Consider the following 27703-nt stretch of genomic DNA (forward strand, 5'->3'; position numbering starts at 1 on the left):
TTAACTGTGATTTTCTTAGTCCTTGGGCCCTTTGAGATTTGCTGAAGATTTACGAAGCCTGTATTTTATTTTAAGTCTGGTCAGTACCCGTTGCGTCCCTCGGCTACCCCTGTGTCAGCCCTGTATCCTGTACTAATAAGAGCCTTCCTCAAAGCAGAGGGCCTGCTCTCTTACAGAAGTGCTGAGCTGGAATGAAGTAGAACGAGCATTCAAGGTGTTTACCTTCGAGAGCCTGAAGCTCTCCGAGGTGGACGAGACAGGACAGCTCAAGCCGGCAGAGGTGGTCAGTCAAGCAGATGCAGAGAATTTCAACATTCCGTGGGACAACCCTGCCAGGTTCGCTAAGCATATACGGCAGCAGTGCATCCACAGGGAAAACGCCCAGAAAGCCAAGCCAGTGGCAGGTACGCTGCATGGCGGGGTGTGGGCAACCATCCCAGTACTGTATCTAACACATGCTCTCCACCCCTCGCTAGACACTGGAAACAAAGACAGAATACTATTTGTGGACAAGGATTTTTCAAAGGCTGAGGCAGAGGCTGAGAGATACACAAAGTCCCCAGATTCCGACCAGCCTGCTGCTAACAGTGTGAAACCTTCTACTTCTGACACCAGGAGACTCTCGGGTGCTGGGAACATACATCTGTCGGAGAAGGAGACCAGTGGGTCCATGTGGCCCCAGCCAGAGTCCTTGGGTAAGCGAAAGAGTATATAGACTCTGTTATGCTTAGACACAAAAGAGAGAGAAGTTCAAATGGCATCATTTCAAGGTAAACGCTTCTTTACTTCATCTGAAGAAAAAGATTCAGTGTCTAAGTTAATTGGTTAAGTAAACATACTGGGTGTGGTTAATCACTCCTTCCTCTCCAACTCTGTCAAGACATCCTCTCAGTTCATTCTTCCCATATGAATCTCAGTTCAATGAACATAATTAAACTTTCACCATTAGTACTTCATGACTTCATGGTAAAAATCACTTTAAAATTACTTTGTTAGTGACCTAACAAAACGCCAAGTATGGAGCATGGCACGAAACCAGTGCTCGGTGAATGTACCTTCCTTTTTGCTCCTGTTTTAGCTCAGGACATTGCTTTTAACCTCGGGTACAGCCCTGAACATGGTGACATTAGGGGTGCAGAGTACAATGGGTTACATTTACATGAGCCTTACTTACACACAGCTGTCTCGTCAGGGGCCGATCTGAAACACAGCTCCTCTACATCTCTGCATATTATTCTCAGCAGTTCCCTACTCCCTGCCCAATGGAGTGTGGTCTGCTTCACACACTTCTAGCACCTTATCCTTATCCTAAAAATCTCTCTGCACCTTGCCCCTTTCCCCCATGTTGAGTGCTGCAGCCAAGAGATGGCTCAACTGAGCTACACTTGCTTTATGCCTTGCTACTATGTCTTGCTACTTTCTGTAATCATACGTATGGCAAGTGAGACTTCCACAACACCATTGCTTCTTGGAGGTAGTATTCATGTTTATTTACGTAATATTAACTTTATCCTGGGATGTGCAACTAATTGCAGCAAATTTTCACAGGACTAAAGTTACACAGAGCATATTCTCACAATGCAGTGATATAGTGAACATTAATTTCAAAAAGGAGGTACCATATGAGTGAAAACTAAGAAATACACTTACATACCATATCTAGGTGAAAGAGGTTACAGTGGGAGTTAGGAACTGTTCCAAACTGAATAATAATAAAAATGTATATAATATAACAGCTAAAGAAGATGATGCTCTCACACTGACAGCTTTGAATTAGCACATTCCAGAAAGAGTCTGAACATTAAATGATTAAACTTCAACCCTAAGTTATTTAGCTACCAAAGTGGCTGCTTCATGATGAGGAAGAGGGTTTATTATGAATGAGAGACAGACAGACAGACAGACAGACAGACTGACTGACTTACAGATGGACAGATGGAAGGAGTGGTGGAGGGAGGGAATTTGAAAGAAAGAAAGACGAATAGGGTAAGGGGGAGAATATCCAGAGGCATTTGGAACATCCAAAACAAAGAGAAAAAGAAGCTAGGGAAGCAGAGCGCGGGAAATCATACAGGTTACGAAGATGCTGTGTAGCTGGGGAGAAGGAATCCCTGATCTGGAGACAGCCTGGAGGTGAGAAGGTGTAACTGGTACTTACAACTACCCACTGAAGGAGCCTGGGGGCCAGCATGGGCTTTGATATGAGCCTCAGACACATGTCAATGGAGAGCCACATGTCCCTTCTGCAAGAGGTCAGGGAAATGACTCCGCTGTCAGACTAACTGGCACCTGCTTCCTGAGTTCCTAAAGAATGCTGGCTGGTAAAAGCACCAGAAATCCTCCTACAATCCATGTTGAGCTCATTCCTGGATGTATGTACTTCCTGATGAATGAGGAGTCCACATGAAGCAGCAGAGGAAGACGACAGCATAGAAGTAAATCAGCGGAATAGAAAAAAAAAAAAATAACTGTAAGAACAAAACCACAAATGCTTGGCTATTTGAAAACTGAGAGTTAAATTATCAAATATTTTATGATACTAGTCTCAAAGAAAGAAGACAAGGCACAATTAACCATATCAAGAGTAATATCTTCTCAGAAATAAAAGTCCTGTCAGGGAGTAATAAACAGACTTCACTCAGATCCTATAGAGATTAAAAAGATACAGAGAGGAAAGCCTGGAGGAACAGCCTGGAACCACAGCTATGGAGAACTGAGCCTGGACGAACAGCTTGGAATTACAGCTATGAATAACTCAGCCTGGACAAACAGCCTAGAACCATAGCTACTAGAGCTGGGGTGGGAAGATCACAGGTCCGGAGACCATCTGGGCCACAGACTGAGTTCAAGGACAGTGTAAGTTCATCAGAAGACCCTGTTCCAACATTTAAAATGAAAAGAGTTCAGGAGATAAATTAAGTCGTAGAGCCCTTGCTTGGCATTTGCAAGACCCCAGGTTCAATCGCCAGCACCACAAAACCAGAAAGAGAAGATAAACAATTTTATACTACTAAGCTTGAGACTGAAATGGGCAAATTACTGTCTATTGAGCAGACACCAAATAACAATAGTATTTCCCAACAAAATTATGTTGTAAGAGAATCAGAAGGAAAATCCATAACTATAAAAATATGATTTATTGATTAACATTAGTAAAAAAAACACATAACTTTATAGATTATAAGTATAAAAGGCATTTAAATTTCTGTGGTACCAATGAAAAAATTCTTAGCAAACTGGCAATAGTAGGACAATTCCTCAATTTTATAAAAGTTGTTCTTAGGACAATAACATTATATACTTCAATGAAAATGTGAGCACTTTTCCTCTTGTTTTCTGTCCAAGCCAACTTATCAAGAGAAGCAAGTAAGATCAAAGAATGGCTTGAAAACAAAAAACAAAGTATCACTATTTGTATATTTGTAACTATGTGTGGAAACCCCAACAATTCCCTGATTTACACAAAATTCAATCCCAGAGTTTACCAGAAGAGGCTGTGGTTGTTAAAGATGAGCCCAAGAAGGAGGTCCTGGGACATTTCATTATAATTCTTTGTTTAAGAAGAAGTCACACTGTGGGCTCTTTTCTCTTTGTGTGGCAGTTCATAATAGTAAAAGGTGTGTTGAAGGTAAGTGTGAGCTCCCTGCAAATCACAAGAGTTAAATTGGTGTTGACCATGGTCATCTTGACATCTTCCTTATCTAGATGAAGGGAGAAGGAAAGGCCAGAAGTGAGTAGAACTTTTAAAGGCAACCTGCTAGCTGGCAATGGGGTAGATGTTATGTAAGGGGGAGAAGACAGACAGACGCTGTGCTGACTTAGGATCACTCTACTGTATCCCAAAGAATGGTGCCATGGTATGGATCTTCGGTATAATACTGCTTTACAGAAATCTGGACCAAGAAGCAAGACACTATCACCTCAGTTCAACAGATGAGAAAGTCAGAACAGAGTGGTCTAAATAGCTTGTTCAACCATGTAGACATAGGAACAGGACAGCAGTGCCCTCTGTCTCACCTCATAACAAGGCTTCCTAGGCCCTAGAAATTCCTCATGATGCTACCTAATAGCTTGGCCATATTCAGAATGTCTTTGTCATGTGGTCCTTATCCCTTACCCTGGTTTTGTTGCCTTGTGTTTCTTCTTTCCCAACAGTAGATTTCCTCTATGTCCTAAATATGTCTACCTAGTAGTCTAGCTCACAACACGGGGGAGGAGTTGGGGGGCACACAGAGCTGGTGGGGGAGGCTAAAGTAAGTTAACCCTGGCTTTTAGGGCATCATACAATCCTTGGATGCACACATATGATACAGGTCACTGTGTTAACATCAAACCAGAATCAACTGGGAGAGATGGAAGACAGGGGTGTTTTGCTCTGTTTTGTCTTTCTAATGGCAGCTGGCAGACAGCTTTCTTTCCTCGGGCAACTTTTGCCATCTGGTGGCCAAACCACTCATATGCTGCTATAGAGCCTGGTGGAGATTGTGACTCTCAGGCTCCCAAGCCTCAGGCTGAAATGCTGTTGAAGAGAGCATGTTCTGGGGCCCCAGCCCTAAGAGTTCCTCCTCGGTGAATGCAGACCTATACTCAGGAGCCATAGGATCTGAGTAGAAGAGGCAGCTGCCCTTGCATCTCCTTGACAGTTCTATGAGAGAAAGCTGTTGTCTGAGCTTCCATTCCCCCTAACTCTACTTCACTCTTCAAAAACAGCCACTTTAATTCCATCCACACAGAGCAGAAATCATCCTTGTGTTTCCCCACACAACTGTTCTGGCATCACATTCACTGATATGCCTGTTTCTGAACATGAAGGACTGGACAGTTGTGCTTCCCCTAACAAAATCCTGCGTTTCCATCGGAGACTGTTTTGAACTTGACAGGGCCCCTTGGATATTTATGAAAAACCTGAGAGTTGATTACCGTGAGGCTGTAGTTTTAGATGTGCCCTTTATGCTTGTTGGGTGTTTTTTTAATAAAGTAACTGCTTTGCAGAGGGATCTTGTTATCTCTAAAGTAAAACAGATTAGGAGAGCTGTTTTTCAAAGGGAACGGAAAGCGTCCATTTCCAGATGTGTCAAAAACTACTGAATCACACTGTCAAAGGATTATGTGGCTGAAATCGGGAATCAGACAGAAAGGGAAAAAAATGCTTTTATTCTACTGTTAAATAAAGAGTTCATCTTCATATTAGAGTGCTTTATCCTTCGGCAAAATTGTTGGTACATCAGCTTTGAACATACTTTCTAAAGAGTTGGTTTTGTTCCTGGCTCTTTAGACACAGAAAGGAATACCAGAAATCTGGAAGGCTGCAGGTTAGAAGGATTTTTATTCTAAGATTTCATATCAATTGCTTCAAAGACCCAGAGGACAACACGATCTAGTTAGAATCATAGTTGGCCTGAGTTTTGTCTTCAATCAATAATGTTTGTACAAATGCTTTAGCATCTCCCTCCAAATCAAAATGGAACATTCATTCTGTCACCAGTAGAAACCCTGGACAAGAGGGAACTAGGGCCAAAAATACAAGTAACTGTGCTCCTGAGGAGAAAAGCATTAGCATGTCCTTGGTAGGCCTCACTGTCCATCTCATCGCCATCCCCCAGAATCCCACGCATGGATCTCTTTGCAGCAAAATGAAAAGGTAAATCATATGTTCACACTCAGGTTAGTGTTTCATATAGATTTCTTTCCACATTTCTATTTTCTTTATGAGTCTGTCATCATTTCAATATAGTTCAATTTGTGCTATAGATTCACCCCATTCAATAGAAAGAAAATCCCATCGCTGAATGCCCACCAGGTTCCGAATACACAGGGTACAAAGAGGGCACGTTCTTGCTTTTCAACAACTGAGAGTCGAGGCAGAGGGGCAGACCATGAACAAACAGGATCCCTCATCAATTGATGCTCTGATTTAAACAGAAGTGTAGCAAGAGGCAAAGACTCTCAGGAAGTTGACCAGAGTGCGGGACAGGCAAATAGCTTAAAGTGTGGCAGACGGGTGGTGCAAGTGTAGGACTGGCCACACAAACAGCAAGCTGGCCAGTTCGTCTGAAGTGGTTAAGAACAAGGAGGAAGTAGGGAACATGTGTTGGGAGAGTGAGGCTGCAGCAACTTATGCACAGCTTTGTGGCATGTGATTTGCAATTATTCCCAAGCTGGTGAGAAGTCAGCTTGGCTCTCGCCCATTCAGCAACACCGAAGTATGTCCAGCAACACATAATCTTCTCAAGCGTACTCCATTTGTTTCATCAAATGTGGGGGAAATTGCAGTAGGGACTTCATCAGCATTCTCTGTTGTATCTCATTTATCCTGGTGCACTTCATGTTGTGAAAATCACTAGCGTAGATCGGTCCCTTTCTCATCCATTCAGATGGCCACTGCTTCCTAACCAACAACGATATCACAGCCCTTATCATCACATAAGTTTACTCTTGTTCATGGGAGAGCTAACTAGCTTCACTCATGTTGGCCCAGGGCATAGTGCATTGGAGTGCAAGTGCCCACTCCTTTACCCATTTAGCTAATGTCTGTTAAACTCCACCTGTCAATGTGCATGTGCTCATTAAATAATAAGTTAGTGATGGATGGACAGAAGACCTCAATAGAATGGTAGGATGCTGTCACTCTCTAATAGGTGAATCCATTGCTAGTTCTCCCGTCCATTTGCCCCTACCAGGCAAGGCTCACTACAATCTGCAAAGGCTTTGTGACTGTCACCAGAGTAAGGTGAATGAAAATAGTGAGTCAATGATTTAGTTTAGCCAGTAAATACAATTCGTGGAGGCAATGGTGTGCTGCAAAAGGCGAGCGCTGTACAACCTGAAAGAGGAATAGCTGGTGTGATTTAGTGAGCAACAGATAAGAAGCTGGGTTCTTTTCAAAGACTTCAGGATAAATTCTAGGTAGGCACTGACTTAGAATTATTGACACAAACACCTCTTTGGAGGCACGAAACATGCCTCTCAGGAATTACCTTTTCAGCACAGAGATATAGATCACACAGGCAACAAAAAGACCCAGCACTGACCAAAGGCAGGAACAAAGCCCAAACACAACTGGATGTTGGTGTCTTTGATTTACAGAGCAGACCATGGACGACGAGATCAAAGATGAAAAAGCCACAAAGGATGATTCTCCTGCAAAGGTACGGGATTATTTTCCTGAGAGTGTAGATGACAAGTAAGATGATCTGAGAAAACCCCTGACCAAACTGAGGCGAGAGAGAGAGAGAGAGAGAGAGAGAGAGAGAGAGAGAGAGAGAGAGAGTCTTAAAAGGAAAATGCTGCTGATCCTAGGGGCAAAGGGGTTGTTCAGACATCCATACTCCCTCCAACTGGAGTGAAAGGGGTTAACTTTACTGGCCTCACTAACTTAAGTAGAACTTCCCACTCCCTGCCCCTCTCTAGACAGTGTGGCTTGGCAACCTCACAAACACCTGCTGACCATACAGCCCACGTAGAGCTAACGCCGCCTTGAAGTGAGCTCAGAAAACCTGCCTATAATTGCTAACAGGACTCCGAAGAGTATAACCTAACAATAAAAATATTTAGGTTATGTTGCACATTTGAAAAAAAAAAAGAAAGAGAGAGAGAGTCAAAGGCGTACTTCTTTCTGGCAGTGGCCCTCCTAAAATGTTGCCATATGGATCTATACATATGCAGATTCCCACAATTAAATAGGGAGCACAGGGGTGAGTTCACAGAGTCTATTAGGGTTCCATTTGGACGCATACAAATTAGAGCTGAAATTGTGTTCCAGTGGATTGTTTTTTCTCTTTTTAGAAACCCAAGAAGATGGTGGTGGAAGCTAATCTCGAGGACATAAAGAAAACTCAGCAGCGAAGTTTAACAGACTGGAGCTTTACTGAACATTTTCAGCCAAAAGTCCTGCTTCAGGTATTTATGAGCTGTGATTCTCCAGGAGACGCTGTAGGATAGGTCTGGAGAGCCGGGCTGTAAGTGTGAGCAGTTCACTTCTGGGTCACTCTCTCAGATCGAGCTCAACTCGGTATTCACATTGACTTCGGCTATAAAACGAGTTCATTCCCACGCTGAGCCAAGCATTCCCAGCAAACCCCCCCCCCCATTCCCAAATGGTTGAAAGGATATACTTTTCAAAGGGACTGTTTCCATAAAGACTGCTGTGAGTGCTTTGTAGAGAAAAGCTGAGCTTCACCAGGAAGCTACACTATTTCCCCCCTGCAGTGTCTTTCCTTTCTATTTAAACTTCATTATGCTTCGTGGTGTTTTCTGTTTGCATGAGCAGGTTAATGGCAGCCTCGATGGCTGACAGTTACCACACTGTGTGTGAAGCTACAGTTGAGTATAAGTGTATTCCTCGGCTTAAGCCTATGACATAGAAACTGTTAAATGGTAGAAACTGAGGCACCTTGACCAAGCATCTGACACTAATTGAGAAACAGGAAGCAAACAACCAAGAAAGAAAAATTGCCCCCCATCCCAAAACATGCTTTTATCTGCTATGGAAATAAAACAGTAAGATGTCCAGAATTGACACATGCTGGTTTTAGGTTTTATAAAACCTGTAGTTTGTATGATTTGTCTTTCTATTTTGAATCTCATTTTGGCCAGATTTATATCCCACATATCTTTTAAGCCAGAAGAATCTACAGAGCCATGTCATAAAAAGAATAGCAATTTCCCAACCACATCAGGGGTAAAGAAAAATGGTCCTCCACCAAAAAAAGTAATTCAACAGGAAAGAGGACAGTTACATGGCACTCTGCATGCAGCTATACGGGCCAAACACGCCAGGGTTCAAAGACTTGGCATGAAATGATATATATCATTCATAATTTTTATCTACTACATGTTGAAATGATAACATTTTCATGTATTGAGTGAAACAAAAGATACCATTTCCATTGACTTTACCTGCATTGGATTTTAAAATGCAGCAACTATAAAATTTAGAATTACATATGTGACCTGTATTTGGGATTTAGACATTTACATGATTCTGTTTTTCCTCCACTAATGGTTAGGGTCCTCTGTTCTTGAATTCCTTGGCTCACCTTCTATGGACTGCCACCCTCTTTTCTGCTGTAGTAGGGGACAGACAGTAGCCTGGTAGAAGTTTTCTACCTTCTCCAAGTGTACAAGGGTACCTGTAAGAACTAACTATGTCAGTTTTAATTCACCAGCATCGTCACCTTCTAGTAAACATCCTTCTAAGCATCAGACGGCTTTGATTCTCACTCTGGTTCATTCCCTATAATTCAAATATTTCATCCACTTGATTAGAACTCAGAGTAACCTTAATCCAAATGCAGAGAAAAGTTTTGTTCATGGAGTTCATTTGTGTGTTCCTGGAACAGTGCCTGGCGCTCTCTCTCTCTCTCTCTCTCTCTCTCTCTCTCTCTCTCTCTCTCTCTCTCTCTCTCTCTCTCATATGCTAGGCAAACACTCCATTCAGAGTTACAGCACCATTCTGGTGTTTACACTTCATGAAGTACATGAGACCAACAATAATAATGTGTAAAAGGCAAACACCAATTCATAAAAGGAAAGATAAGGTGAATGCTTTTCAAATGCTGAGAGTTAGTCACAGCTCTGGTAATCTTGGCCAGCAGTCAGAGCAAGGATGGCAGAGCTCCGATGAGCTAAAGGAAGAGGGTTGCATGTTCACTGAAAGCAAATGTTATTTCCTGGCTTTATCATCTCCAGGAAATTTGCCTTGCAAGAACAGCAGGTGGGAAAATGGGCAGTGCCTCAGGAAACAGAAGTAAACATCTACATCAAGGCACTCATGCGGGGGACTAGACTGGAAATTAAATATATTATTCTGAGACTGTTACCAGTATGAAAATGAGAACAAAACTGAAACACCCCTTTCTGGCATGCTAGCAGTTCCTTGCGATTATCCGCAAGGCAGAGCCACAAAGCTGCCCACAGCAGATTGGAATTGAAAACACAAACAAAAGCCCGGTGTTGTCCACTTCCTTTTCCTGTGGGCAATCTCCTATAGTTGACAGACACTGGGAAGAAAACGGGACAAAGCAGCTACACCTTGGTGCCCTCTACTGGTGGCTGCCATTGCAGTGCAGGCTGAGGGTGTTATATTTTAAAACAAGGCAGAGGGGAAGAGAGAAATCAGAGCTGGCAGTTAGCTGGCTTGAACTCTGGCACCAGAATCTATAGACCCTGTTCTTGGCAAGTCCCTTATTGTTCTGGCAAATGAGATTTGATATTTAAAAGCGGGGGGGGGGAATGTTAGCTATTACCTTAGTCTCCCGCTGCCATAATAAAACACTCCAGGCAGGCTAAGTAGCTTAAATAAAACAAGTGTATCATCTCAGAACTTAAGAAGTAGAAGAACAAATTCCAGGTGCTAGTGTGGTTGGTTCCTGATGAGGCCTTGCTTCCTGACTTGCACATGCCACTGCCCTGATGAGTTATCCATGGCACAGAGAGAGAGGAAAAAAGCAAGCTCCAATGTCCCAGATGATAAGGACACAAATCTTATCATGGGAACCCCACCCTCATAACATTCCCAAAGAGCTCCAAATATTACTACAGTAGGGCTTGGAGTGTAGGTTATCTACTTGGAGCAGGTCAGGAACAGCCTAGTATATGATGCCCACTGTATCTGAAATATTTAATGATGCTAAAAATGAATTGATCTATATGGTAGCAAAGGAAACTATTAGATAAAGATGAAAACTGACTGATTAGCTGGAGAGTGGTGATGGTAACATGCCTTAAATCCCAGCACTCGGGAGGCAGAGGGCAGATGAATCTCTGAGTTTAAGCCCAGGTGGGGGTGGTACTGTTCATTTTTCTATAAGAGTTCTATAAGACTCACAAAATGTACTGTATTTTATGATCGTATTTTCTAGTTGTTAGGAAAGAATCCACTAGAAACTCAAAGTTAGTCAATGATGTAGAAATGGTGGGTGGGAGCATACATGTTGGGATAGCAGAAGACTCTTCTGGAGATAAAGCAAATAAATAAAACAAATATTTTATCTTTAGGTTCTTCAGGAAGCCCATCAGCAATATCGATGCATTGACTCTTATTACCACACGCAGGACAACTCTTTACTTCTGGTTTTTCATAATCCAATGAATATACAACGTCTGCATTGTGAATACTGGAATATTGCTCTTCACTCTAACGTTGGATTCAGGTGACTTAGATAGTCTATTAATTATACAGCAGCAGAGTTAACCTCTTGGGCTTTGGTTCCTCACTCTGGCCTCTGTGGTTCAGCTGAATGATAGCATTTATTTAGTGCTGTGATTAAATTTGGCTCCTTAAATTAATATGTACTGTGTGCTATGCACTCTACTAGAATGAAGACTGAGTGTCACTCTTGCCCTCATGGAACCAAGGAACTTAATGAAGATGCTATTAAAGTGCTTTCTAATAATTTCAACTGTGGCAAGATTGACTCTGAGACATTAAAGTAGTAACTACAAAACAGTTTGATTTTTCCTAACTCTAATGGGTCTGGAAAAGATGCAAGGGTAGGGCAACTGAAGAACTAGCAAAATAAGCAGGCAAGTTGCCAGCAAATGGAGATCTCAGAGTCCCTGGTTCTTTGAAATTCTCGGTACTTTCGTTTGTTTACTTGTTTCAGCTTTTCATTTGTTTGTTCCTGTAGAACTTGGCTGTCCCTCCTTACTAATAGCCAGGGCATCTTGTTATGTCAATACTGTTTAATGTGCACTCAGTACTTTGTCTGTATAAGAATGATATAATCCTAAGGAAATGGAACTGAGGAACAACTCCAGGAGCAGACTGCCAGAAACACATTAATTTGAATGTTAGGATTGAATTTAGGTGTATAGTAGGTGTGTTTAAACTGTTAATATGTATTGTTCTTTGCTTTTCATTTCCAAAATATATGTTTCATTTCTTTCCTGGTATCACTTGCTTACTAGACCTCCACTGCAACTCTGAGAGAGCATTCTCTCCAGTGTAACTCCAAGAGAGCATTCACTCCAGTGTAACTCTGAAAGCATTTCCTCAGTGTAACTCCAAGAGAGCATCTGTGTATTGCTACATGGGATAGAGGAAATATTTTAATGAATCAATGCATAAGGATTTTTGTAAATATCCCTTGTCAGGTTAAAAATGTTACTACTCTCCTATGACAATACAGATACTCACATTTTTCCCTTTAATTGGTGAAACTGCTGAATTTTACCAGGAGCAATTCTAGTGTTAAAAGAACTCTCATAACTACACAGGACTCTGTACTGTGTCTCTTTGCTAATGTACTGCCTAGGAGATTTGTTGCTTTGAAGTAAGCAAGACTCAGCTGTCCTCCCTTTAAATGTTCTTATTTGGCTTTGAAATACAGGTTATAGAATTATCACAAAGTAAAGAGTTTATGAAAGATTGAGAGATATTTTTCTTTGATGCTTGGTACAACTTGAAAATAAAAACAGCTACACCTGGAGAGATGTGTAAGTCCTGATCCAAAGCCTGTCATAGTCACTAGACCCTGAAGACCCTGAAGATTTTCCTTTTTTTTTTTTTTTTTTGCATTGGTATGGATTTTTGTATATTGATATAAATTTTTAGTAATAAATTTTATTTAGATTAGAAACAATCTTATTTTACATACCAATCCCAGTTCCCTCTCCCTCCCATACTCCCCACTAACCCCATCCTATCCTCCATCCACTCCTCAGGGAGGGTGAGGACTTCCATGAGGGATCATCAATATCTGTGAAGTCATTTGGGGTAGGGCCTAGGCCCTCCCCAGTGTCTCTAGGCTACCAGAGTATCCCTCCATGGGAAATAGGCTCCTGAAGTCTGTTTGTGCATTAGGGATACATCCTGGTTCTACTGCCAGAGGCCCCATAGACTGCCCAGGACTCCTAGCTGATACCCACATTCAGGGGGCCTGATTTGGTCCTATGTTGGTTCCCCAACTGTCAGATTGGGGTCCATGAGTTCCCACTTGCTCAGGTCAGCTGTTTCTGTGGGTTTTCCAAGCATGGACTTGACTCCTTTAGTCATCACTCCTCCCTCTCTGCAACTGGAAAGCCGGGTATGGTGACTTATGCCTATAATCCCTGATGTTAAAAGGCTGAGTCAGGAGGATTGCCTTAATTTCCTGGGAAACCTGGTCAACCTACCAAGACCTTGTCTTAAAAAGTTAAAGGAAAAATGCATTAATAATAACTATACTTACAAAAACTCATTAATAGTTAAATTCTATACAAATATGCAGTGACATCAGTACCATAAATGTGGATAATGGAGAAGAAAATTTTAATATATGATCAAAGTAAGACTTTTGTCAGCCTAAAATACATCATTGCACATGGAGGGTGTTTTATGTGAGCTTTGTATTAACCAGAAAGCAAAACCTATAAAAGACACACACACAAAAAGGTAAGCAGTTATCAAAGCAGAGCAGTTCAAAAACTCATGGCAACAGAAAGAAGGGAAGAGCTGCTAAGAAAAATATGCATAAGATAACAATAATTAACATTTGTAGAACAATGCTAAGTATACCCATTCCAGAGGCATGGAGTGGATGGACAAGTGATAAAAGCTCACTTTGCACTTAAGGGCAGAGGGAAACTTATTATGAAGGGACAGAAACATGTACTCCATGAAAATGGCAACTGAAGAATTAAGAGACGTTTATACCTTTGTCATACGATGTAAACATTAAGTGAAACACTTTTTATTTAAAAAAAATTTGTTTTTCATTTTACATACCAACCTCAGTTGCCCCTCCCTTCCCTTCTCAGCCCCTACCTCCCTTTTCCCACTCCCCATTCACGTCTCAGAGTGGGTAAGGCCTTCCTTGGGGAGTCAATAAAGTCTGCATACCATGTTGAGGAAGGACCAAGCCCCCCCCCCGTATTGAGGCCAAGCAATGTATCCCACCATAGGGAATGAGCTCCAAAAAGCCAGTTCATGCACTTGGGATAGGTCCCAGTGCCACTGCCAGGGTCCCTTACAACAGATCAAGCCACATAACTGTCATCCACTTTCAGAGGCCTACTTCAGTCCTCCAGCTGCCAGTCCATAGTCTGTGAGCTCCCACTAGATCAGTTTAGCTGACTCTGTGGTTTTCCTCCATCATGCTTCTGATCCCCACCTTGTTCATATGTTCCCTCCTCCCTGTCTTCAACTGAACTCCAGGAGCTCAGCCCAGTGATTGGCTGTGGGTCACTGCATCTGCTTTCATCAGTTACTGGATGTAGGGTCTATGAAGACAATTAGGGTAGTCACCAATGTGATTAAAGGGGGAGTCCATTCAGGCAACCTCTCCACTATTGCTAGGTGTCTTAGCTGGAGTCATCCTTGTGGATTCCTGGGAATTTCCCTAGCACCAGGTTTCTTCCTAACCCCAGAATGGCTCCTCCCATCAAGATATCTCTTTCATTGCTCTCCCCATCTGTCTCTCTCCCAACTCTGTCTTTTTGATCCCTCATGTTCCCATCCTCCACCCCAAGTATATACCTGAATTGGGGAGTGAGGATGAGGGAAAGGCTAGTTATAGATAATAAAGAGAGAGAGAGAGAGAATAAAGGTCAGGAGGGCAGACCAGTCAATACTGAAATGCCACGAGTTTATTTTTCACCACTCTTATATATCATAACTAATAGTGGACTGCAGTATCATGTATATGGAACAAACAGACTTTTCTTCCTCACTCATTCCAAGGGTTCAATAACCACACCTTAACTCTAAACTTCTTGTTCCCTAGCCTTGAGGTCAGGAGTAGCCATACCTCAGATTCAACTTCTCCTTCCTTAGTCTTGACAGGAATAGCCACACCTCAGATTCAGGTCTGTTATTTAGATTAAGATGGCTGAAACATCTTTCTGTAGCCGCACCTTTGACCTTTAGGTCTTGTGACTTGCTGGCAGCTTTGAACTCTCTGTCCTTGTGCCAAGATGGAGGGCAGCCATCTGTATGGGCACCCATGCCTCACTCAGGATTTTTTTTTCTAGTTCTATCCATTCACCTGCAAATTTTAAGATGCCATTGCTTTTTAGCACTGAGTTATACTTCATTGTGTAAATGTACCACGTTTTTTTTTATCCATTCTTTCATTGATAGACATCTAGATTGTTTCCAGGTTTTGGCTTTTACAAATAATGCTGCTATGAACATAGTTGAGCAAATGTCTTTGTTACGGTATGATGGAACATCCTTTGGGTATATACCCAGGAGTGGTCTTGATGTAGATTGATTCCCAATTTTCTGAGAAACCACCATACTGATTTAAAAAATGACTGTACAAGCTTGCAATGAAGGAGTGTTCCCTTACTTCACATACTCTCCAGCATAAGCTGTCATCAGTGTTCTTTAATCTTAGCCATTCTGATAGGTGTAAGATGATATCTCAGAGTCAGAAAGAGAATTGCAGACCAATCTCCGTCATAAACATTGATGTGAAAATATTCAAGAAAATACTGGCAAATAGAATCCAAGAACACATCAAATAAACAAACATCCACCATGATCCCAGAGATTCAGGGATGGTTCTACATACAAAAAAAAACAGTCAATGTAATCCACCATATAAATAAACTGAAAGAAAAAAATGATTGTATCATTAGATGCTGAAAAATAACCTTCAACAAAATCCAATACTGCTTCGGATCAGGGATACAAGGCACATACCTAAACATAATAAAGGCAATATACAGCAAGCCAACAGCCAATATCAAACTCAATAGAGAGAAACTCAAAGTGATTCCTCTAAAATCAGGAACAAGACCTCACACACACATACACACATACCTGCTGTTAGAACTACTAATGACTAGAGATATTTTAGGATACAAAACACACAGAAGTTAATTTGTTTTGATGTCCTAGCAAAGAACATCTAGGAAAGAATATAAGAAAGCAAGCCCTTTAAAATTATATAAAAAAGAATAAAATAAATATAAAGAGTGAAATACCTATAGAGTGGAACTATAAATGAGTGAAAAGATATTCTGTGGTCCTGGGCTGGAAGAATTAATTGTGTTAAATGACCATATTATCCCCAAGTGATTTACAGATTTATTTTAGTCCTACCAAAACTATAATGTTGGCTTTTTAATTCTTCATTAAATTTGGGTAATTTACATTTTCCTTATGACTAATATGTAGCCATAGATTTAAGCAGAGTATGCTCACAGTAAAGACCCATTTCTTAAAGGATTATAATAATGTCTGTCTTTAAAACAATGAATTTGTGTGTCCTTTTTTGTGAGCAGAGTATGTGTATGCAACTTCATTTTTAAATCTGTGTTTTCAGATGTATCATTCTTAGTTGATTGTACCTTTTAACAGTACAGATAAAATGTCCATATTGTACACAGGTACACTAATGGGAAATTAGGTTGAGCTAATGAAGGGGCACTTCTCCCTTAGTACCTCGGGCATAGGGAAGCTATCCACAAAAGTCACCAGAAATGAGAGCTTTTAACTTCTGCCCATCTGCCACTCTCACATTCTTCTCTGCCATTTTGTTTTATGGTTGCATCCTTTCAAATAACAGCCTGGATTTTTAGTTCACAGGTCTGACTCATAATTTTAGTATGAATTAACAACAGTTTTAGTGCTTTATGAAGAATCTAATCTGTGTGTAAGTCCTTTGAGGTACACTCAGACTATAGTAATGGCCATTTCCAGCCCCTCCAGATGCAGGTGGCCAAGCTCCACCCTACAGGGAAAAAAAGCCCAATATTGGGCTACAAAAATCCCACCAATCTCAGGCCACACTGGAGCTATTAAATTCTAATGTCATCTCATTAAATTGACAAAAACATAATTGTAGTCATTTCACTCCTAACAAGCTGTCTTAGTTAGAATTCTATTGCTGTGATGAAACACCATAATAAGGCAACCTATAAAAGGCAGCAGTTTTAGCGTATCAGTTCATGATCATTACGACTTTACATTCCAATCCATAGGCAGCACACCCAGAGAAAAACTAGGCTTGTCATGGATTCTTGAAGCCCGAAAGCCCACACACTGTGATACATGTCTTCTAAGAAGGTGATACATCCTCCAACAAGACCATACCTCCTAATCCTTCTAATCCTTCTCAAACAGTTCCATTCCCTGGTAACTAAAAATTCAAATACGTGAGCCTATAGAGGCCATTCTCATTCAAACCACTGAATTCCACTCATAAGCCCCCATAGGTTTATAGCCATATCATAATGCAAAAAAAAAAAAAAAGCAATTAGTCCCACTTCAAAAGTCCCCACAGTCTTTTACAGTCTCAGCACTGTCATCTGAAGGCCAAAATCTCCTCTGAGACTCAAGACAATGTTAACTTTAAGCCCCTCTAAAATCAAAATGAAAAAAGCAGATCTAATACAAAATAGCACAGAATATGCATTACTATTCCAAAAGGGAAGAAAGGGGACATAATGAGGAAATATCGGGCCAAAGGAAGACTAAAACCAGCTGGGCAAACTCTGAGTTCTATGCCTTCATATTTGAAGTTAAGGAACTTATGAGACTGTTCTTCTGTGCCTCTTTGCTGACTGCAAGTCACTTCTCTCTTGTGTGTGGGGGGGGCTGTTTCCATTCCTGGTTAGCAGCTCTCCTAGTGAGGTGTCCCATGGCTGTGGCATCTCCAACATCTTGGGGTCTCCAAAACAATGCAGGCTTCAACTTCGCAGCTCCCACAATGGCTTTCTGAGCCTCCAGGCAGGAACTCCCCTGCCACACCCATTAACTGTGATAGAAGATTCCAGAACTCCTTTCCTTTATCTTTCTTGATGAATTCCAGAACCATGAAGCTGCTAAGTTTTTCTGCTTGCTGGGGCTAGAACTTGACCTACTCCTTGAATTACAGTACACTGGATTTCTGTTGTTTAGGCTTAGGAAATCCCTGAGACCTTTTCCTTGGGCAGGTTTTAGGATTAGCTGGGTGGAAATCTCCCTGAGGTTACCACTCTCTTCCTTCCCTTTAGCATCAAGCTTTTCTTTAAATGTTTTATCTCTTTGAACACAAAACTTGACTCTTTTTCTCCTCAAACTGTATATTTATAATTTCTCTTTACCCCACTGGCTCCTTTTCATTGTAGAGCTGTGTAAGAGTCATCCCTAATAACAACATGACACAGTCAATACTAAGCTGTCATGAAATCTCCCTTGTCAATAGCATTAGTCCAAAACACTTCAATTTAGCCTCAGGCAGATTTTTAAGACAAGGACAAAAAGCAGCCACACAGTCTGACAGAATATCATAAGATTGTCTCTAGGTCAGCCAATGGTATTCTTCCCCTCTGAGTGAGACCTCTTAGGCTGGACCCCCACAGTCCACAGCAGCCTCAGCCCAACTGACTTGCATGTTCCTACTAGGATGGCCCATTCAGCCTCACTGAAAATGGTCAACTTTCTAGTCCAAAATTTCAAAGTCTTCCATGTCCCTCCAAAAAACATGGTCAGCCTGTCACAACAAATTCCCAGTACCAACTTCAGTCTTAGTTATTGTTCTGTAATTGTGATGAAACAAATGACAAGACAACTTATAAGGGGAAGAATTTAATTGGGAGGGGGTTGCTTATGATTTTAAAGGGTTAGCCCATGATCATCATGGCAGGGAGCAGACAGGCATGGAACCAGAGATGAGAACTTTCTATTGTGATCCATAAGCAACAGACAGAGACTGGGCGTGGCAAGGACTTTTGAAACCTCAATGCTGCCAATTCCCAATAACACACTTCCTCCAACAAGGCTGTACCTCCTAATCCTTCTTAAATAATTCTACCCCATGATGACTAAGCATTCAAATATATGAGTCTCTGGGGACCATTCTTGTTCCAACCACCACACACTCCTATTTTGAAATCATTTAGAAATGTTGTTTCCACCTGTAAAGTGGCAGTTTTTAATTACAAGAAGCACAGCTCTTTACATTTTTACCCTATAAGCTAAATTGCCTTGATCCTCATATTTATATCCAATGCTGTCATCTTTACTTTCTAAAATATAACTAGAATACATTTGGGAGTTATTAATTTACCAAATATCTATGGGTAATAAAGTCCCTGAAGCATTGTTTGCTTGCCCTCATTTGAATACTAATCTGGCTTTGTTTGAGCCTATATCCCTTTCTTTATTGCCAAACACTACTAAGAATCCTGTTCTTTTTTTTCTTAATTGTATGTGTATGCACATTCATCTGAGTGAATGAGGCAAGGATGCAAGTATACATGAACTTGTATGCCTGTGAATGTAAAGGCCAGAGGGCAACCAGGGATAGCATTCCTTAGGCACCATTCCTAGATGCCATGCACCCAGTATTTGTTGACTGTTGGTTTGTTGGTTGTTCTGTTTGTTGAGACTGGGTCTTTCACTGACCTATGTCTCTGTGACATGCATTCACTGGCTGTTGGGACACCCAGTGATTACCTTTCTATCTCTCTGGGATTACAAGTGTCTCTGTCCCCACACCTGGCTTTTTTGCATGAGTTCTGGAGACCAAGCTCAGTTCCTTATACTTACACAGCATGTACATTACTAACTGATCAACTCAGCACTCAAGAATTTTACTTTTTAATTGGAAATATTCATTGAATGGTACTAAATATAAGAATAAAATATCTTGCAACTTGCAAATTAAAGGGCTCAGTCTATTTGATGATTTGGGAATAGATTTTAGATGTATGCAGGCAGAAACAAAAAGACTAGTTAGAGGCTACTGTAGCAATCCTAAGAAGAAATGAGAGTGAGTTAGGCCGTAACAATTACAAGGAAGAAGGAAGGAGAATAGATTTGGTATTTAAGTATAATCTTATTTAAAATTGTTTTAAATCATTTTAATTTGTTAAAAGATTAGAATAAGAATATAAGGAAATAGCAATCATTTCAGGATTTTACTTATTCAGCTGGCAGTGTAGAGTAACCATCTGCTAAAATGCCAACTTTGATGTGGCAACCTGGTAGTTGTGCTTGGAGACACAGGGTTGGAAATGTTTGGTACATTCTAAATGAAGGTGTCAAGCACTATAACTTATAACTCACAATTTCCACTATATATCTTTAGAAATAATAAAAGATCTACAAAATGGTTCATCAGGTAAAGGCAGTTAGTTGTCATCAAGTCTGATGACCTTGATTTGATTTGATTCTCCAGGACCTGTGTGATAGATGATGAGAACTGATCCCCACAAGCTGTCCTCTGACCCCCAAATGTATGTGATGTCATAAACACACCGCATGCATGCACACACAAATACAGAGAGAAAAAAAGGAACGATAATCAAAATTCTGATGCATTCTGAGTATTTCATTCACCTAGCTTTATCTTTCAAATGTTAAAGACTTACCTTCACATAATCTCAAGCCTAAATATTTCAGTTTATTTCCTTGTAGGAGGCATTATTTAGACATCCATATAGATGTATTGATATCTAAATATTAATTTAAAAATACTCTCATCAGTACAAATAGTTTGAACAGATTTGCAAATAGCAGTGACTCACTCTTAGTAAGCATCAGTTTCCTGGAAGGAGCAGGAATATGTGAGCAACTTATGGAACCCATTTTACAAAGTAGATGCCCCCAAGACCAATAAGCTTTATAGCAAGTGGGGGGGCGGGGTTCTTTAATTACGTGACTTTACTGGCTGGTGACCAATTAAAAGGATTTCTAATGTGCTGTAAACTCACCTTAAAAAGAGGCTGACTGTACTGCATCACATTACAATGATCTGTGTTGCCAATGATTGTTTCTTCAACTGTCACTGACTCTTTTGGTGTTGATCAAGGGTGCTAGGGAATTGTCTGAGTGGTTATGAGCCCCCAATGCCCTTCCAGATGAGCAGAATTCTGTTTCCAGCACCCATGTCAGGAGGCTCCCATCCACCTGTGACGCCAGCTCCAAAAGATCAAATGTTCTCTTCTGGCCTCAATGGGCACCACACAAACACACACACACACACACACACACACACACACACACACACACACACACACACACGCAGGTTAAAAAGGACACCTTTCCAAAAAGTCTTTAGTCCTTCACTAGAAAGAAAAGACCTCACTGTCTTCGCGTCTCTATCTGTGAGGTGGGCATTTTTCAGACACTCAGCAAGGATCTACACCTGACCTCTTTGTCACTTGGGCAATTCAGAATAATTTCATTTTGGAAGAGTCCGTTTATACCATCTGAACCAGTGGCCTCACGGGCTTTTTGTTTGTTTGTTGCTTTTGTTTTTCAAGACTGGGTTTCTCTGTAGCTTTGGAACCAGTACTGGAACTCACTCTATAGACCAGGCTGGCCTCAAACTCACAGAGACCCTCCTGCCTCTGTCTCTCCAGTGCTAGGATTAAAGGTGTGGGCCACCACCACCTGGCCCTCACAAGCTTTAATAAGGACTCTCATTTCCCATCTCCCCATCTTTGTCTCATCTAGGAATTACCTAGAACTCATTGCAAACTCTATTCAAGACTGGATCACAGAGGAAGAAGCAAAGTATCAGGAAGCCAAAATGGCTGAAGAAGTCAACAGGACCAAGATTGAACTAGAGCTGAAAACTTCTACTGCCAAAGTTTCTTCTAGCAAAATTATTGCTCTCAAAAAATCTAAAAGTAAGTAACCAGTGCATTTATTCACAGAATAAGGCCCTAAGACAGTCTCCTATCTTCATGTCAAGCATGAATATTCCAAGATTAAGAAGGGTTGCCCCCAAATGCCTGCAAGTCTTCACTTGCTCTAATAAATGGGAAAACTGCATTCCAAGTGTGAGGACATTGTACCTGAGCCAGACACAGTCCCGATTTCTGCAAACTCTGGAGGATTTATTCTATTATACAGATCAAAATACTTTGAGTTAAGGAAATGCCAACTTGTTCACTGATAGAATCAGTGGATTCCACCATCTGAATTTGTTGATGTGTGTGAAGCAGTCTGAGTTAGTGGGTCTCAACAGGATAGTTCAACAGCAAGATCAAAGCAAGGCCCTTCATCAAACACACACACACACACACACACACACACACACACACACACACACACACAAAATATCCAAAGACCACCTGGAGGTAGGAGTCTAGAAGGAAGTGGGGACAGTTTCCCAGATGTCTATGGCATGAACCTAACCAGATCTTAGATCAGCACACATCTTTGATTTTATTTGCCTCTGAATCTTGGGTAATTTCTAGAACTTTGGGTCCATTAGGGAAGAGAAAAGAAGGTAACACAGAGATGGCAATTTTTATGGAGGACACTTTATCAAGAAGTGAAATATGGACTTCATCTAGAAAGTATAGATATTTCTCAGTCTGTAGAAAAGAAATTCTCTATAGTAGCAATATCATGTATGATGGCTAAAGCTGAAAGTAATGTCTCATAATGAGACCAAGTTATGAAATTTCTAAAAATTTTGCAACCTCTTTGTGTTACCAGAGGAGTTTGTATATGGCCTGAATCTAAAGTAAAACCTAAATCATGCTGGTAAGGAACCCTTTGGTATTGATCAAAATGCTTTTATTATCAGTAAACCAGCTTCTCTCTAAGGAAGCCCAACAAGACTTCACCAAGTGCTTGGAGTGATAAGTGGAGCTCCATAAGGCATAAAACAAAGATTGACTGAGTACTTAGCTACTGACAAGGAAAATGTTGACCAGCTCTTTAATGCTACTGGGCAAACCAAAGGCTCAGTATCTAGGTGCTTCAGAAAGCCATAACTTGGTTACTTTGGCTTAGAATGTACCTGGCAGGTATTGCATTGATTCCATTCTTGTCAGAAAGGATGACAGAATGTTTGGAAGACAGGAATGACAACACTGACCCAAAAAAAAAAAAAAAAAAACCCTCAGTATGAGAGGGAACAATAGAGATGTTTTATATGTTCCTGTGGTTTTAAGATACTAAACCAAGATTAATTAGGTGAAAATTTTAGGAACAAGGATTCAAATGACATGTCAAGACACTATATATGTATTGTGAGACACCGTCACCAAAGGCTCTGCACCACTCAGGTGTGGCTCTGTAGATGGCCAGAGAGAATTTAGAGATGAATACACAAGGAGCTGAAGCTGTAGCCTTTGGGGTCCTCACTAGCCCAGAGACTCATTCTTTCTCTGATACCTTACTCTACAGAGTTGCTAAGAAGTTTGGTTTCCTCTAATTCTAGGTAATAAAGCTATCAGCAAAACAGAGGTACCAGAACAAGAGAAGGAGAAAGAGAAAGAGAAGATCCCTTTTGTTTTAGAAGGTTCTCTCAAGGTAACCCAAGAAAAGACAAATGTCACAGTTCAATCACAAGTCCAAAGTTATCCTGAGCCAGAGAGTTTTCCTTGGTCACAGGGAATAATCTCTTTAACTAAAACCTCAGAGATGACTGAAGCCTCCCTCAAAGGCTGTGTGTTCACAGGTGTCACGTGACAAGTCCTCAAGAGCATATATTTCTTATTACTTTCACATGACCACAACCCAGGGCAGTGATTGGCTCATGCTGGTTTGCTCTTTACCTGTGTTAAAAATGTTTGATTTTGTTCACATATTCTTATTTGAACTCTTTCTTAACTACAAAAGTAATAAGTGTTTCTTGGATCATTCAAGGCTATTTTCCTGTGCTATCTCTTTAGAAATGTCAGTTTGATAAGGTCCAATGTGTGCACTAAAGATACATAGCTGTTTTGTTTGCTTGTTTATGGGTAAATCTAGGTCTGCTCTGGTTTGTGCTTTCTGCCCCTGTGGTGTGTGTGCACATCACTCTCCCAGAACATGGACACACTCACCAATGCAGAATTTCTCCAAATTGTGTGGTGTAGGGGTTTTTAATGGATTTTTCATCATGTAAGTATGATCAATTATTAAATCCATCTTCTGCTCCTCTCTCATTCTTGAAGGTTGTAGGGAAGGGAGGAGGAAGGCACCAAAAGTTTCTAGCTTCTCACTTAGGTTTGATCTTTCTGGTGACCAGCTTCTACCCCATTTTAAAACTATCTAAGAGTTTGCCAAGAGCTGCCTTGTTAGAACAAAAGACAGTCCTATCACTCACGAAATTCCAGGGGATTTGAGAGCTCTGTGCCAGGACCCAGGAATGAAGACCAAATATCTGGTTCTTGTTATATCATGATATTACAGTTTATATTAAAGTCAGTTGTTACTTATCTGAAAATGGCTTTATTTTGCCCCTATTCATTAAACATTGTTTTTTATTTATACAAGTTTTGATTGAGTTTTTCATTTCCTCACAGGACTCTCAAGTCATGTCTCCCCTTTCTGTGCTGACATCATAAATTTTAACAAACTATCATGATTTAAATTCTTTTTTAGACAGTTTATCTTTTCTCTTTAGCATCTTTGAAAAAATTCTGTGACTGTCTGGTAAGCATTTAGCAGTTGATCTCTACCAAAGAAAAGTGTTCATATATGTACACAAATAACCTTCCAGTAAAATCTCATTGATAGTAAATTTAGTATGCAATTCATGAATAATACCAAATCTTATAGCAATCTTCATTGCAAAATCCACTTAGCAAATTAATACTTCAAATACGCTTTCATGGATATTTGCTAAGTAAGTGTATCTATACAGAGCCTATGGTTACAATAGACAAACAAGTACAATTTCACTATAAATACTGATTGATAGTTTCATTTACATTAATGAAACAAAAATGAAACAACAGGTGGGCATGGGCATGTCCCATTTACGCATCAATAACATGAGCAATTTTTCAGAATCAGGAAAGGAAATTTGAATGCTGAAAGTGTGTTTTCCCATTTTCATTCCAGTTACAGTGCAGTAAGGCACTTAGTAAATTCTTATTTCTAACATTCTACCCATTGTTTTTTTTTTTTTCTTTTTTTCTTTTTGCACAATCAGTAGTCAATCAGTCTCCATGGTATAACATTGGCTGATGTCTGTAGTGTGAATAATCCAACAGTGGCTGATTTCAAACTGCCAATGTAGCACTGTGAAAAACTGAGTTGGGAGCCATGTGGATCTGAATACCACTGTGTAGTATGTTTTTAATGTGTAGCACAGATAATGATGAAACCTAACACAATGATTACAAAAGGTTGCATTTTGAACACTTGTTGCCTTTGTTTTGGACTTGTACTTGATTGTATTTATATGACTTGTTCGATGGTAGCTTTGCTTAGCAGCTACCTCCTAAAATCCCCAGAGATTTATCAGTTAAGTCATTAAGTCAGTGTGAGCTGGTTTCCTCACACCACTGTTATTTTCTGCTTAGATTTATTGACCTATGGGAATGCTGGAATCAATGTCTATCATCAGTTCTAGAAATGACTCAGCCAGTATCTGTACAAATACTACCTTTTCAAAAGCTGTGCTTCAATTCCAAGAGGACTGTTGAGCTCACATTATCATTTTTATAATCTCTACTTTATTGCTTGTACTTTGGATAGTTCCTTTTGTTTATTTAAACAACCAGAAACTTGCTTTGTGACTCTTATTTCCTCAGTCTCTTATCTGTAATTTTCACAGATATACTTTCAAAGTTTTTGCTCAGGTTTTATTCAAAGTGGCTTTGAATAAATGTTCTTTGTGTTTTGTGATTTTTGTTTGTGAACTAATATCAACTCATAACTTGTTATATTTGAGATTATGTAGTCACACTGTCTCAATACTGTTTGTTCCTCAGCCTCGCAAGTGATTAAGTTGCAAGCATTTACCAACATGCTTGGAAATTCATGACCTTTTTTAAAAAATGTATTCATTTTGTCCATCCTTTTTGAAATATTCTGATCTGGGAATGCTTCTCTAGGTAGCCTACCCTTTGCTACTCAAATATAGTTAGGATATGAATTGAGAATTGAAAGAAAAGAGATAGGCCACAGGAGAGGCTGCTACTGTGGTCCTGGCTAAAGACAATAAAATTCTGAACAGTGTAAATTAGATCAGAAAATTGGAGAAGAAGCAGAAATGAAGAGAAGTCTCCGAGGAGGCAGAGAGGGGTGAGTATATAGAAATTGGGAGTAAGAGAGGGACAATCAAAGATAACTGAAAGGTTCTTGGCTCAATGGTTCAAAATGCATAATAACACTTAGAAACAGCACACTAAATTTCCTCCAAAAGTAACCCGAATGCAACCCGAATTCCATCTTTCTCAAAACCCCTGATAAACTGTTTGATGTGTCCACAGGCATGGAAGGAAGAACAAGAGAGGTTAGCAGAGGAGGAACGCCTGAAGGAGGAAAAGAAGGCAGAGAAGAAAGGGAAAGAAGTTGGGAAAAAGAAAGGCAAGGAAAAGACAGACAAAGAGGAGAATAAGGCTATAAAGAAAAAATCTTCTTCCAAGGAGAAAACTAAGGAAGAGCCAGTAAAGATCTCGGAAGTGATAGAGGAGTCTGTCCCGCTTCCAGAACCCGAGATAGTTTACCCGGTAAAGCAACTCTGAAAGTTCTGGGGGATACTTGTAACAGATTAGGGGAAAACAAGGCTTTTTCTGCTATCTATGGACTAGACTTCAATTTCTATTTCTGTCTGGAATCAAGACTCTTCTGCATAACTGAACACCAAAATGGGGACACTCTCCGGCCTGCTTTTCCCATCATGAAATTAGGTTACCAGAGGCTGTAAAAATGAAGTGTATCTCTAAGAGTTAACATTTTAAACATTAAAAACATAAATAGGCAACTGCATGGGTCAACTCAACAGGTTGGATTTGCTGAGGTACTCAGATGCGACTGTGTGGGGTGTCACATTTCTGGTTTACATGCTTTGATTAAACACCCTCTTTGCTAATTCTCCCTCAGATGTCTATTAAAGAGAAGAAGAAGGAAAAAAAAATCTGAGAAAAAAACTGTCGAGAAATGTCCTTTTCTCTTCTATGACTCTAGCCCAGCTACTCTAGGGTTTTAAGATGCATCTGAATGCCTTGCAGCTGTGGTAGCAACATCTAATACTAAAAGTGACCTTTACATATGACCTCCTAAACAATCAAGAATCCATACTGTACTTCACTTGCCAGGTGGGGGCTGAGCACTCCTTTAATCCCAGCATTCGGGAGACAGAGACAGGTGGATCTCTGTGAGTTCAAGGCCAGCCTAGTCTACAGAGTGAGCTTCCGGATAGGCTCCAAAGCTACAGAGAAACCTTGTCTCAAAAAGCCAAAAAAAAAAAAAAAAAAAAAAAAAAAAATTACTTTTAAAAGAAAATGAATGAACTTGATCTCTCCTTGTGTTAGCTTGATGATGGAGCATGGTTTAATTTGAACTAGATTATAAATGCTCAGATTAATATTAATCACAGACTTTTAAATAAAAGTCTTATTTTTATTTATGTGTGTGTGTGAGTACCCACAGAGGCCAGAAGAGGGCAACAGATCCCCATGGAATTGAAGTTATAGACCTTATATGGGCACTGGGATCTAAATGTCAGTCCTCTGCAAAAGTTGCAAGGGGTCTTAATGGCTGAGTCACCTCTCAAGCCCTAATCATAAACTTTTTTAAATCCTGATAGTTATAATACATTAGAAATTTCTAAAGAGTCTGCTCATAGTGGCATCAAACTGTAGTCCCAGACTCATGGACACTAAAGCAGGATGATCATGAGTTTAAGATCAGTCTGAGCTACTGAGTAAAACCCCTTCTCTAACAATAAAGGACATGAGTAATGACATGGATTTGGGCACCTGGGCCTACAAATTATCAGATATCATTGTTTAATTTTAAAAATCTAAGCTTATGGAAACTGTAGTTGGATAACCATAGTAAGCTAATTATTGTCAATTGCAGTTCCCCCACCCAATCATGATGTGTTTT

At 40.4% G+C, this 27703-nt stretch overlaps 1 protein-coding gene across 1 annotated transcript in view; it reads left to right on the forward strand.

Moving 5' to 3' along the window:
* The window catches only part of Spag17 (sperm associated antigen 17), a 211951-nt gene that overhangs the window by 110346 nt on the left and 73902 nt on the right, over positions 1-27703 (forward strand). Inside the window, exons 14-21 of the mRNA XM_051199526.1 lie at positions 177-404; positions 477-695; positions 7087-7148; positions 7786-7899; positions 10999-11153; positions 21374-21549; positions 23097-23188; positions 26083-26322. Coding sequence (XP_051055483.1) covers positions 177-404; positions 477-695; positions 7087-7148; positions 7786-7899; positions 10999-11153; positions 21374-21549; positions 23097-23188; positions 26083-26322 — 1286 coding nt within the window. The remainder of the gene's footprint in view (positions 1-176; positions 405-476; positions 696-7086; positions 7149-7785; positions 7900-10998; positions 11154-21373; positions 21550-23096; positions 23189-26082; positions 26323-27703) is intronic.

Source organism: Phodopus roborovskii, unplaced genomic scaffold, assembly GCF_943737965.1.
Source record: "Phodopus roborovskii unplaced genomic scaffold, PHOROB, whole genome shotgun sequence".
Lineage (NCBI taxonomy): Eukaryota > Metazoa > Chordata > Mammalia > Rodentia > Cricetidae > Phodopus > Phodopus roborovskii.